Here is a 14,100-nt window from a genome sequence, read left to right as displayed (position 1 = left end):
CACCAAGTATCAGGAGCAGTTTCCTGATAGCAGGATGCATTAGCAAGTGGAAAAAGTCTCCCTCAGGGTAGCACTGAAAGTACAAGGTCTGAATTACTTTAAAACTCCAGAGTGTATGCCTCGTTGAGAAAAGACTTAAAAACAATAAGCTCTCACTGTCCTCTAGGGAAGGGAAAGTGATGTCTGCTTTAGTGCTAGTCAGCTCTGATTTCTGGAATTAATCCTCTCTACCTATTTTTGAGCTCCTCGCTTTGGACAACAGCACTATCACACCTTTAAATCACGATTGCTGAAGAGCAAGTGAATTTTCATACAAAAGGAACAACCAGGAATATCCAAGTGCCTGGTCAGTCACAACCGCTAGCACTGAGAGCCCAGTCTTGCTGGACCCTAAGCAATAGCATCGAAGGAAACAAAGCATGTGAGTATGCTCATTAAAAAACATATTTATTATACCAGTGCCTAGGGATCGACCGAGATCAAGGTACCATCGTAGAAAGCGCTGTTTGGAGTGATCAGCCATCCCTGCCTTGGAGAGCTTACAGTCTAAACAACAGCAAGTTAATTCCCTGTTCTGTCTGAGGGCACAATGTCTTTCTTTTGTCCAGCTGTAGAAAGAATTAAAAGTTTCAATGCAAGTCAAAAACCAAATCAGACAAACTCTCCTTCTCCCAAGACCAAAACATATTGCAACACTCTGTTTTTGGTCCTTTTGGCAGCAACTAAGACAAAACAGGCAATAGGTTAATTTGTAAGTGGAGGTTTTTTTTTTTTTTTAATTAAACGGAACTATTTATATATATACGAAACCCAGAAAATATTGCACCATTAAAAAAAGGACATTTTACACCTAATCATCTGTTAAACACATCTTGCCCTCCCTGCATTGTAGTATACACAGACTCACAGCAACTGTTGGACATTAACAGGCAACCTGTGCTGTCAGACACCATGGAAATCTGCTGGTCCACATACATCCCAGAGAAAATACCTTTACCCTTTCCACCCTTGCCTTCATTTAGGGAACACATCCATCACATTGTTGTCTCAGTGGCATTCAGGACCAATCCTCTCAAGTTGCTCAGAAGTAGGGACAAATTAAAAAGAAAGGTTTTGGGAACTTCTCAGTCACAGTTTCTTTAGGGCTTGGTCGGCACAGTTTTCTGGGAAAGTCTCTTAAGTTTTAGGGCTCAGTCCCCAGAACCCGAGCAGGGAAGCTCTGGAGAGAAACATTTGCATCCCTATCCAGAGAGAGGGGCATTCCAGTGTAGTTTTATCTTTGACAATTGTAATCCAAGGGCTAAGACTTCTCAAGCCCCGAGAACATCTTCAGTAAGCCACAGCCCCAGGGTCCCGTGGGATGCTAAAAAGTACATCTGCTTTGGCGTTGATGAAATACGTGGCGATGAGAGAGAAGATCAGAATGGCAATGCCCACAACCAAAGTGATTATCTAGGAAGGGATGAGAAACACTTAGCATTGTTGTTACAAATATAGACCTGCAGCACCTCACAATTTGCATCAAATGGGGGTCTCTGAGAGAAAGCTACAGAGAGCAGCTCACTACTGAGGCACTATATACATTGAAATAAAAAGATACTCTGAGGACCTTCCAGTCTTAGACAAAAGCAACGGCCAGAGATGATCAGGCCAGCTTTTGTAGTTATCAACAGAGCACACAAACTGATGTTCAAGAGAAAAAGGTAAGAAAGTTGTATCACAGATAAAGAATGTATTGCGTTTCAGAGTGGTTGACGCAGTTTGCAAGGATTTTTAGCAAGCACTTAATGTGACACTTTGGCTACTCCTGCATGAACTGTCATCTCCTCCGGCGAGGACTGTAAATGCCTTCAACAAGCACAGTTGCTGGCAGAATCAACATCTGCCAATAGCCTTTGCATAGCCGAGATTACCTCCTGCTCAGCACCTTTCCTGAAGCCTAAGTTCCAGACAAATCTAAGGCCTGTCAACCCTTCTCCTTGCATGCTAGGACTGCCATGCCCAGTCTCCCCTGGATATCTCAGAACAGTACCCATATAGCAGCCAGACACTCATGTGCCGCTACAACTCTCTCAGTACATTTTCTATTGGGTCAACACTTCAGGGATGGCTGGGCTCAAACTGTGCCTCTCCAGGGCACCAGTATCTACTGGGCTGTAACAGGCCGACAGACACAGGCAGGGCATTGTGCTTGCCTGACAGTGTTAAGGCCCAGCACCACACAAGTAAATTGCTCAGATTTCAAATAACTATCTGAGAGATGCAACAATTGCCTGGGCTTGCATGGCCTTTGGGTGGCTTACTGCTAGCACAGGATGACAACAGCACTGTGCACTCCTGAGTCTGTCCTGACAGGGTATGACATCATTAACAGCCAACCAGAGGGCATCAAGAGAGGTAGAGAGTCCCAGAGTGACTGTACACTTAACCCCTATTCTGCTGGCACTTAAGCCACATCACACCCAGCTAAGGGGTACGTAGAATCTGAGACACTGAACCAACAGCAGCTTTCATTTGTGAAGGTTTGTGCAAAAGTTATTTCTGCACGGTTGAGAGGGGATTTGAACTGCAGGAAGGAAGATCTGGGTTGCACATCAGGCAAAACACCTTAACAGTCAGACTCATGGGCTTGGCTCCCTGCGCTTGGGGAAGGGGTTAAGACTCCTGTCACTTCTATCTTTTATTCACAGAGCTCAGCCTGCTCATGGGACTCTTGATTATTCTGGACTGTCTCAGCTCCAGCGACTACATTATTAACCCACAAATGGCTGGAGGTGGTAGGGTTATCACCAGTGATGCATTCTTGGTTACCTTGTTTTCAAGGATCAAAGCCTGGCTGCTCTTAACTAGGGAGCTCACACAGGATGATGGCACAAGATCTTGTAACAAACTCTGAACTGTTTCTCCAGCTGTCAGGAGATGTTATTCAAAGCTAGCCACACTTCTTTCTCTACTTTCTTTTTCAGACATGTACAAACTCACCTCGAGCTCCTTGCTGGCTACCAGAAATATTCGGGCATGGATCTCTTTCCACCGACTCTCTGTCCACGTGGAATACTCTGTAGATCCCCATTGCCTCAGCTCAAAGGCAGGAGAGAGTGCTTTGCTTAGGTGAACAGTTGACCGAACACAGTAAGGGACTCGTGATGTTGAGTTTGGCTCCAGAGAACCCTGCACCCAGGCATATTCATACAGCTGCAAAGAAAACAGGAGAGTAGGAGACAGCAAACAGCCACTAGCAAATAACCAGACCATCCCTTGTTCTGGAACCTTACCTGTCTTTGGGGACAGAGAGAGAGGGGCTTTACTGACTGTTGTCACTGTAAAGGGATCCTTTTGCCCACTCCTCCCCTGCCCTTGGGCATTAAGAGATGCCTCCTTGTTGGAGGAGTTTCCCAGTTCTCCCATGTGTTATTATGAGCAATAAAAAGCAATCCTAACCAGCTTTCCTCAAAAGCAGAGATCAGCAAATTGGACAGCAGATCTGTCCTTACCTATCACCCCACTCTAATGGATACATACTTCTTTCTCACTGTTGGGTGTTTTTTCAGGGTTCAGGCACTCTTCCTTGGTGAGGTTAACAACAGTGCCTGTGAGGTTGGCCAGGACATACTGTACAAGGTAGGTAGTGTTCACAGGGCTGGAAACAGCGATGTAATGTTGGGGAACATCACCTGGAACAGTCAGAGAAATGGGATTGACGGGGAGATGGCCAGAAGCAGACAATGCTAGTATAGCGCTTTAGAAAGCTGCCAGGTAACATATGGGGTCAAACCCATCCCCTTGTTCTTCTTCCCTATGTTGCTCTTACCCAGAATTCCTTTTATGTCTGGTTTAATGATGGACTGAAACCAGGAATTGTTCATTTTAATCAGAAATCCATACAGCATTCGAGACACCTGGAAAGAGGTGGAAATTGGTTTATACAAAGAGGAGAGAAAATAGCATCTTAACAGCTATACCTCTCAAAATTATTTGGCTGACAGATGTTTCCCGCTACAGGGGCCAAGAGCACAGCAAAGGAGAGACTATATCTCACAACTGTATATAAGTCAGGACTGAGCTGTGAGAATTGGGTTTGATTCCAGCTCCACTGACTCCTTAGCTGATCCTTGTGGCACACATTGCCATTTCACCTCGGCTTCCTCTTCTGCTTTGTGGAAAGAGGATAAAGGAGCTCTGTTTTGTAGAGGGCTCGTGAAGCTTGATGTCTGCCCTGAGATCAAGAGGCAAGGAACTAGAGAAGGGTGAAAGGTTTTTCATTCAGCTGTGGTGGGGAAAGAGAGAAGGGGGGGAGGCAAAGCCCTCATGGAAACAGACAGGACAGCATGCTGTGTAAACACACATAAACAGAGACAGAAGGGAAGTACGTGAGGGCTCATAAGAGATGCCAGGGACTCAATTCCATCTGCTCGTACCGTTTTTGGATCTGCCTGAATAGCAGAGGTGTTGTTGGCTCCCCCCGCAAGCTGGTAGAGAGCACGGGCGACCACTGTGGCAACTTCTGCCAGGGACTGCAAAGGAAGAGTGCTCTGTGTTAATCAAGATAGGCAGTTCCAGCAAAACAAGCAAGGAGAGCAAGCCAGAATCTACACATCCATCAAAACGCTTACTTCGTGCTAGCATTTGAGTGCCTATTGCCTTTGTCACTATACAAAGCACTCCCACCTTCTTTCTGCCCTTTTTGGAAACAGCTTTCCCCCTCTTCCCATGACCCTGCTTCTATCTGCCCTTACCCAAAGCCCCATCCACCCCAGATACAGCAGCTAGAGAAAATGCAAAGTAGGAACCTTGGCTGTGTCTGTGACATACTCCAAGGTCTCCTCAGGGCTAAGCCCCTTGGGATATTGCATCCGGATGTTCTCTGAAGTGTCATACATGCTCTGGTAGTATCTGAAAAGAAGGCAAACAGAGGTTGGGGAGGGGCAGAAAGAAACCACAGGGCATGGAATTAAATTCAGAGTATGCCTAAAGCAAACAGTGGGAGCAGTCTCCTGGGAGCAGAGATACAGCCCTGCCAAAGCACTGCCCTGCCACACGCTCCTTAAACCATTTAATGAGGCTTTATAATTAACTTGGCCCTTCCACAGCTTCTCCCATCTGAGGATCTCTAAGCAATTTACAAGCTGTGATTAGCTTTCAGGTGGACAACAGCCCAATCTATTAAATGGGTAGAGAAACTGAGGCAAGGACAACCCATGCAGAAGGTCTCCTGGGAAGAAGGCTTTTGATGCAAGTCGTGCCAGTGGATTTTATTAATGCCTTATCTTGAAGGTGGCAAGGAATTCCAAGTGAACTCTATGAGAGATTTACACCAAGGCATCTGCAGCACATGCAGCTGAACTGGGAATTGGGCTGAAAGCCCACTGCATGGTCTTTGCGCCTGACATTCCCAGCCAGTCTGGGACTAATCCCCCCAGTCCAAAGATGGGTCACACCGCAGTGAGTTGCGCTTTCCTCCACCCCAGCTCTTCCCACCCCTTTACAGCAGTGCAGATTTAGAGGTGAAAGGGAAGCTACTTCCCCTTGATTGCTACAGAGATCCTCAGAAACAGCAGAAAAGGATAGAAGGTGAAGGGAAAGAGACAATTTGAAGAGTTTAGGGAAGAGGGGAGAAACATATGTCTGTCCTCTACCCTATATTTCCACTTCCAAAGTTGCAGAGGAGCAGGGGATACCCAAGGAACATGCTGCAGTAGGGTTCATGTGGGGTAAATGAAAGGGCCCTTTCCAATGCCTGGGGCTTTCTGCCATCACAAATAGAAAGCTATACTGAAAAAAAAAAGGAAAAAAAAAAAAGTCAGCTAGCTTCTGGAAGAACAGATGAGGCTTAGGCACGCTCAGTTGCCATTTGCTCACCTCTGGCTTCCAGCCAGCTGTGGGGAACATTTTCTGTACAAAACTGGATTTCTTTCGGTTGTCAGAATAATTATGTTGCGCTTGTTCAATCCCATGGCACATGTTTGCTCCTCTGCTCCCCCGCGGGGACTACCGCTTTACATGTATGTTAGGCAGCACACCCCTGGCAGAGGTGTTGCAGGAGCTCAGATGCCCTCTGCCGGCTCTGCTGCCTTCGGCCACGGGCCAACCTGCGTCCACTGACCCCGGAAAAGTACCTGTTCTGGAAGGCAGTCTTGTGGTCAGTTAGGACCACTCCAGGGATGTGCCGGGCCCGGAGGAAGCGCTGGAAGGAAGATGGGGGAAGAGGCTGCGAATATCCAGCTTCTTGCAAAGTCACGTTTGCTCCCACGCTGCTATTACTCAGAATATCTAGCAAGTTTCTAACCTGAAAGAAGAGAAAATGGCACTGTTCTGCTATTCTTCTGGATGTGTAATTTCTCTGGAAAGGTTAACATCCTGATCATTTGCAGTGTGCTAAAGATCCCACAGCATTTTGGTTAGATGAATGACTACAGATTGCTTTCTATTACCTGCACTTCAACAGATTCATTCATCCGAGAGACAGGGTCTGTATGCATCCATAGAATTGAGTCATTCCTTAGAGCCACCTTCAAGAAAAAAAAAACCCACCATAAGTACATGACTGGACATCACTGAGTCTTGCAGAGCAGGGAGGTCCAGTCCAAGGAAAAAAATCAAAAACAGTGGAAGGCTAGCTGGGAAAACCACAGCTAAATTATCACAGAGAAACAGGGAATAAAAAGGTTCCCTAACTTATCCCGCACCTGGTTCAACTCCACAAATGAATGAATGTTGTCCAAGCGGAGAGGAAACTTGTCTTTTTCCATATCATACACCATTCGTGAGCTGCCAATATAATCAAAGGTCTCCTACAACAGAAAAAAAATTAATACATGAATCACATACGGAGAGCTGCTTGGCACAACTAACAGCAATATTTGAGGTGCTGAGATGGAACAAAACCAGGAGTTCAAGGGCCAACTGCTGCACCAAGCATTTCTGAAGGTTCACATAGCCTGGCACACACCAAAAGACCACAGTAAATATTACATTGTGCCTGGCTCCAGAGACAAAGGTATTGTAGGAAAGGATGCAGCAAAGGACAAAAAGGAAGGCAAAGAGCAAAAAAAACCAGGGGACAGCTACTGAATTCCACAAGCAAGAAAGGCACGGAGGCAAAGTTAGACTTAAGTAAGCATTGATATCTAGCAAGATACTGTTTCTGTGAGTAACAGCAGAGAGGCATTAATACAGCCTTTACTCTGGCATAAGTCATCCTCTTTGTTTTTTGGTAAGGAGGACAGCAAGTCAGGGAAAAGGGCAATTCTCTATTCCAGGAATTAAACATATTAAGCTTTCCTGAAAGGAGGGGTGTCTGTTTCCCTGGAAAAAAGGGAGGGAAGGCTAGATGACAGAAATGAGTTTGTCATGGGAGCTGCAAAAAGCTGAGCATTGCCTGGGGAAGAATAGGTGCCCCTAAGAAGAGAATCCCCACGACAAAGAAGGGCAGTGAAGTCAGCCAGCCACCAGACTTCCCCCTTGACTAATTTACAGCCAAGTCTTATCATTCCTCCTACATCCCGGGAGCATGACAGAGAATGTCTGCTCAGTAGCACTGTATGCCTCCCTGTCTCCCCCAGGGAAATCCTGACTAGGGGTATCGGTGCTGAGGAGGGTGAATGAAGGGAATCACATGGCCACAGCATGGGGCTGTGGGAGCCAGTTTCACAAAGCTGCACAAAAGAAGCCATCAATGTAGATGCCTTGAGGGGAACATCAGCTGTTGGCCATCACTCCCTCCTCTACATGCTTGTTCTGCTTTTCCACAGCTGCCAACTCCAGTGCTGGGCTCTCAGAAATGAGCTACATTTTGCTGCTGTCAACACATATATTTTTAATCTAGCCTTTTCTGGGCTTCATTTCAGAATTTAAAGCCTGGCCATTGCAGTTCATCCTGAACGGGGGTGAGGCAGAGAACAGACATACAGACAGGCACAATGGGAGGAGACAGGAGGGAAAGCAAAGTTTGAATCATTCATCCAGAATGAACTGTGGGGCAGAATATGCGTTGCCCCAGTGGAAGCTCCATCTGCTGTTGTTATCCCAATGCAATTAAGATCCTGTTCTCACTGGGGGAGTGGAGAGAACCACAGTGTCGGGATGCAGACAAATGACTCCACACAAAGAGTATGGAAAAAGTTCATTTGCAGGGAGCCAAGGGCTGAATTGCTATCTTAGAACAAGCCAAATGGTGGAGCAATGCTGCTGCTGTTACCCCTTGGAAGAAGGTGAACATTATATTCCTTTGCAGCAAATGAACATCTGATGCTTTATGAAGGGCTTCAGCAGCAGCCAAGTGGGTCACAAAAGAAGAGACAGCACTCTCTGCTCCAGGTGCAATGTTCCAGAAGAAGGAATGGCTGTCAATCTGTAAGCATGAACAGGAGGTGTAAGAAATGTGCAAATAGACAGAGGAATACTGTATTGGGAAATCAAATCTATCACCTCTCTCCTATCCCACTCATCCTACTTACAAGGGAAGAATCAAAGCACCCCACCTAATGAAACTTAAAATACCAGTTGCATTGCCATGGCAGTCCTAAGGCCTCAGAGCCCTGCCACTGCTACCACCCCTCAGCCCTGATCTGAAAACTAGGATTATCAAGCATGCCGTAATTTTAATGCTAGCATCACTGTTCAGCATGAGGCTCTGAGATGGTGACAAAATGGAGTTTTGAACTTGCATCTCTGGAGAGTGTAAAGTGACTGTAAAACAGACTGCTAGATGGGGAAGTGAACTTCTTTCTCAGCTCTTGACACTGACTCACTGCTTGACACACAAGAAGATCTCCATGTGATCCAGCCTCTCCCCCCCCAAAAGATATAGATGAGCCAACCATGCCATCTCCCTCTCTGCAACGCTTTTTAAGGATGTGAAGTATCTTAGGAAAGCATAACAGACATGCTAGCTATTTCTACTTGTCTGGTTCCATCAGTGAAGAAAATGCTGAAAAAAGTCTCACATAACAAGACAGAAAGAAACAAAAGGCAAATGTCCTTATACTGAAAGAGCAGGTAAACCCACCAACTAAAAGGCTTGTACCGGTAGAAACACAATAGCCAGTCAGATCTAAAAGGTTTGGAATACAGAAGAAATGAAAAACATATGAGAAGTCTATTCCCACGAGACCCTAAGCCCACATCTTCCCAGAATCCTTCCAATCCATGCTCTACAAAGCAATATTAAGAGGTACCTACTCGTGTAGCGACAATAACAACTTCCTTCTCGGGATCGACTTTTCCAGAGGAATTGATAGGTTGCAAGGTGCTCCACACATTGTAATCAAGAAGAGGATCACATACAACCTCTAGGAAGCAGAAGCAACATTACTTGAGACTACATCAGTGATAAGTGAGAAATGAGCTTTCTGGTCAGCTGTAGCTCATCAGTGGGTCTATCAGAGGAGCACACTTTTGCTCAGCAGGGGTAAAGTCACTGGCAAAACATTCACCAAGACCAGGATTTCAATTCATGTACACACAGTCTAATGGAGCAGTAATCTCAGAGCCATTCTTGATGATGTAAGTAGCAGGTATTAGGTACCTTTCTCAGCCAGCACCTCTTCTACATATTATTTTCTAAACTGATGACAAACATAGCCAAAAATTCCTTACCACTTGAATAGTTTATTTTGGAAAGGCTCACTTGGCAAGCAAGCCTTTACAGAAACTCTAAAATTTTCTTTCTTTTGCACAACTGTATTCCACTGGGATTTTTAGCACCAGCCTTATCCCACATCATGACAAGGAAAGAGGAATCTGCTCACCTGGATTAATGCTGAAGGTGCTTTGGAGGGAGCTGCGTCTCATGCAGGTAACCGTGCTGGTGACAGCATGCATGTGGGAAAAAAGCTGCATGGCACAGAGAGGGTACTCGGGGCCAGATCCGTCACGAGGAACATTATGGTCTTGATAACACTGGATGGAAATAAAAATCATTACAAAACTTAGCCTTTCTGTAACAGCATTGTATACTGCATATAAAATTGGACCATACATTTTTACTGTAGATTTCAACATTTAAGCTGAGAGAAAACAAAACTTCTGCCCCCTTTCCCGAATAGTGCAGCAGTTCCCCTCTCCTACTCACTGAGGAAGTGCAGTACCTGCTTAATAACTTGTGTCTCATTGGCATCTTCAAGGAGAAAAATAGGGAAGTCAAAATCCTCATACGAAAGCCCACTCCCCACAGGATTCCACACAGTCTTATTGCAGTGTGCAAACTGAGGGCCATAATCTTTGGAATAGACACCTGGAAACAGAAAGAAATGGGCAAATCTGAGCCTGCATGAGAATAACAGACTGCAGGAGAGGTAGGGCCTGCTGAGAAAATAGCAGCAAATACAGAATGAGCACTATTATGGGCTGAGGAACCAGCTAACAAAAGCTTGGAGAGATGGAGTTGGTCACTGTACGCGGCAGAGTGGCAGAGAGAGCACTGTGCCACACAGAGAGAATGAGAAACATGCATGCTCAAAGCCATCACGTGCCAGGAGGCTGGCATGAGCACTCAGTGAGCATTTATCACATGCTGAGAGAGCGGAGGAGGCACACAGAGAAACATTATATTTCAAAAGGAGGAACATACAAACCCGTATTTTCTGAGCTCATCATGTGCTGGAAGTACCCCTAAGGCATCTGTAATGTGCCAATCATTTTAACACCTAGATACCATGCAAACTGCATGAAGGCAGAGACACAACAAATGCCAGTACACCAAACTCATCTCAGGAGCGTACATGGCATCCTTCACAGCAGAAAGCTTTGTGCAAACTACAGAAGGTGTAGCAATTTCTCCCCTCAAAGTGCAATACAGTAAATTTGCTGCATGAAAAAATAGTGAAATGAAAACCTAACTGAAACCACAAGGGGAGTTCAGGGAGGCAGAATGTAATTTTAAAAAGTAGCAATTGGCCCAGACAGAGAGGTTAACACACACTCCACTCAATCTATGCAAACACAAGATGCTTTAATGATCACGTGTGGACAAAGTACAACTTTCACATGTTAAAGAAAAAGAAGTTACAACAACCCTTGGTCACGTTTAACACTTTAGTGACTTAATGCTGTTTTAGCCAGCTTATATAACAGTCTTCCCCTAAACACCTGTCCCAGCCTTTGCTGAGAAATGATGAGATTCCAGCTCAGGCCAACTACTTTGAAAGAACATATTGAGCCTGTTATCTTAAACACCATTTTGACATTAAAGTGCAGCTGCAATTTCAGCTATCCTTTGCGCTTCTTTCTTTGACCATACAACGTAAAGGCACTATTCCTCTTCCTCCTAACAAGGATAAAGACTTAATATTTCCTTACCAAACCCATCATTGGGGCACTTCAAACCAGGAGAGAATCCCTGGGGAGGGCTAGGTTTGGAAATGGCCACAGCAAGGCCTGACACTCTTGAGGTTCCCTTCAGCTGCAGCATTACCCTCCTGGAAGACAGAAAATACAACAAAAATTATGAATTAATTAATGAAGAGTTACAATTCCAAGACATGCTAATGCTGGCTTATTACAGTTGAGCATGTCATGATGCTTTTGATCAGAATAACCAACACGTCCCTTTTTCTTCTCAGAACTGCATAAGATTATCCATACAGCAACAAGCAGAAAACTTCAGCTACTTCTTTCCTGCCCAGGAAGAGATGCGACCAATCTTAATCATGTTGCTTAATGAACTTTAGTAACTGCTACAGTGATGCACATGGCATGAGAATTTACACAGAGCAGAGCTCTTGTAACAGCAAAGCAGCCCATTTAAGAAGAAACAAATTCAGGCACTAAACCACAGTAAAATCACAAATGTTTCCACCTCACTATACTTCAATGCAGTCAGGGCTGATTCTGCCATCTGTCACTTGAAAAATGACATTTTCATCACCAGATTAGGGACCCATATTGGTCTTTGGGGCTTCAGTCAACCTGGGAAGATAAAAACTGATGATGACTGACCTGTTGAAGAGGTTCCCATCGAGCAATATCATGTAGGGTGGGTGTGGGCCATCAACAAGCACCCAGTTCAGGTCCTCCTCCTTCTCAACCACGTGGATCACCCCCGTATCTCCACTGATGGAGGCTGCGGAAAGAGAGTGTGCCCTTCCTGTTTCACAGTGATCTACTTCGTTCACACCCCCAAACCATCCCGGAATAGCAGAGCAGTATGTTACTAAGGGCTTTAGGGAAGAACATCTCATGGGATTAGAGGGCTGGAGGAAGCAATTTGGTGAAATGGCACCATTTAGCTAGAGCAGGACAGAAAAAGGAACAGTGGCTTTTAGTAGGGGAAAAAAGAGCTGAACAGCATAGATTAAGAAACAAGCACTCAGGCTTTGAAAGGATCTTTTGTTTAAGCACATCAAAGCACTTAAGGACCTTCAGCTAACTAGGAGTTTCCTGTGACTGAAGAGAATAAGGAGGGACAGCAGGAAACTGAGGCCCTGAGAAGAAAGGCACACAGGGGAGACAGGACCTGCCTCAGGGACCACAGTCACAGAAGCAGTTCAGTGCTGCCCCTCAGCAAAGAGTAAAGATTGCAAATTCAGAAACTGAGAGCTCAAAGACAGCTCAGCACGAGGCGCAGAGGAGCACAAGGGACAAAAGATTGTGACAGCAAAGGGGACTAGCAACAAAGCAGGTCCACCCCTTGTCATTTTGCCCCATCCCAAAGAAAATGGATGACAGACAAAGGACTTTCATAAGAAGCTACTGATAAAAACAAGCATTTTGTCAACCCCCCCAGTTAGTAACCGCTGTCACTGTTGGAAACCGCCTGTGACCAGGAAGGCAGGACTGCGTACAGCTGTCTGACCAAACACTAGGCTCTCACAGAAGGTGAAAGAGGAGGCAGAGAACCTGGTACTCTCAGTTATCTGACAGACCAAGTGCAGCTGTGCTGCACTGTAGTGGCACCTGACAACCTCTGCTGCAGGGAGTAGCTCACCATGGAGGCAAAACTGAACTGGAAATGAGCAGAACACTGACTCACACTATCTTCAGCCAGCTTGAATGGGGTTCCCTTGTCTATCTTTTAATTTTAACAGTCATGTGGTCCTGCCTTCCCTATTTCAACATGACAAAAAACCCTTACAAAGTTAACAAGCACTGCACAAGCAGCTCAACCAAGCCCCCCACTCCCTTCAGCCATCACCTCACTTCTTCACTTTCTGCTCCCTTCCTCTCATACTTTGTTAACCCCTAATTGCATTCTGCAGTGCTCACAGCTTTGCCTCATACCCCTAGAAGCCGTGGCTTGGTTCTGCCCTGTGTGTGCACCGACTGCAAAAGTTCAAAATGCTGCGCTCTGCCTTGGCAGGGATTTTTGAGGTCTGTAAGAACACAGTCTCTCTAAGGTCTCCACCCCTCAGTTTAGCAGAAACAGGTCAGCATTACTAGAGCAGGATTAGAAAAGAGAGAAAAGAGTGCTGAAAACAAGGGCGATACTGATCTAGACAAGTCTAACAGGAGAGCTGCGTTACACCCCATCACAACCATGCCAAGGAGCTGCGCCGGGGCCCCGCAGCTGTACTCACACTGGCAGCCGATCTGGTGGGTGGCATTCAGGAGGCGAACACACGGTGCCGTTTTGTTCAGGGGGATGTAGATCTTCCTCTCGACAGAATTCCCCTGGCAGGAGCCTAAGGAGAAGACACAGCCCCACCTCAGAGGAGGACAAACCAGGGGCTCTTCGCGTCTCAAAAGGCTCTCCCCAATTCGGGGAGGGAGAGGGAAGACGAGCCCCTCCCCAACTCAAAGGGCGACAGGCAAGGGCTCCCAGTGCCGCCACCTCAAAGGGGGCCAGGCGAGGCCCTCCCTCCCTCCGTCCGTCCGTCCCTCCCTCCGCCTCAGTCGCGGAGCAGCCCCAAACCGGGGGAGGCCAGGCCTGCCCTGCCCCGCCCCTCTCCCAGCCAGCCTCACCCGCTGCCAGCACGGCGAGAAGCAGCCCCCACCATGCCGGGAGCTGGGCTCGGCAGCTCCCCACAGCAGCCTCCATCCCCCGGCTGCCCCAGGCTCTCCCCGCCGCCGCCATCTTCCCAGCCCTTCCGCTTCCTCCGCCGCGGCCACGCACAGGCGCTGCCGGAAGCCGTTCTGCACCGGCGGGAGGACTGACACTCGATC

General features: G+C 46.6%; 1 protein-coding gene across 1 annotated transcript; it reads right to left on the bottom strand.

Annotated features, from left to right (window-relative positions):
* Positions 1-426: 426 nt before the first annotated feature.
* On the bottom strand, positions 427-14,065 carry NCSTN (nicastrin). The gene is made up of 17 exons (XM_030024690.2): positions 13,900-14,065; positions 13,515-13,619; positions 11,938-12,061; positions 11,299-11,417; positions 10,089-10,234; positions 9,750-9,900; positions 9,181-9,290; positions 8,198-8,350; positions 6,687-6,791; positions 6,432-6,509; positions 6,117-6,286; positions 4,791-4,893; positions 4,419-4,514; positions 3,812-3,899; positions 3,523-3,674; positions 2,983-3,195; positions 427-1,452 (listed from the first exon to the last, which is right to left on the bottom strand). Exons 1-17 carry the CDS (start codon positions 14,009-14,011, stop codon positions 1,330-1,332), a joined length of 2,148 nt encoding a protein of 715 aa, XP_029880550.1. The 5' UTR covers positions 14,012-14,065; the 3' UTR covers positions 427-1,329.
* Between the last annotated feature and the right edge of the window lie 35 nt (positions 14,066-14,100).

This window comes from Aquila chrysaetos, chromosome 9 (assembly GCF_900496995.4).
Source record: "Aquila chrysaetos chrysaetos chromosome 9, bAquChr1.4, whole genome shotgun sequence".
NCBI lineage: Eukaryota > Metazoa > Chordata > Aves > Accipitriformes > Accipitridae > Aquila > Aquila chrysaetos.
Note: the sequence above shows the minus strand (reverse complement) of the source record. Positions and strands in the feature narration are given on the sequence as shown.

Coding starts and splice junctions, on each gene's coding strand:
- NCSTN (XM_030024690.2), bottom strand. CDS start 14,011: ATGGCGGCGGCGGGGAGAGCCTGGGGCAGCCGGGGGATGGAGGCTGCT. Junction 11,418..11,937: donor GATGGGAACCTCTTCAACAG/GTCAGTCATCAT, acceptor TCTGTCTTCCAG/GAGGGTAATGCTGCAGCTGA. Junction 6,792..8,197: donor TGTTCACCTTCTTCCAAGGG/GTAACAGCAGCA, acceptor TTTCTGTTGTAG/GAGACCTTTGATTATATTGG.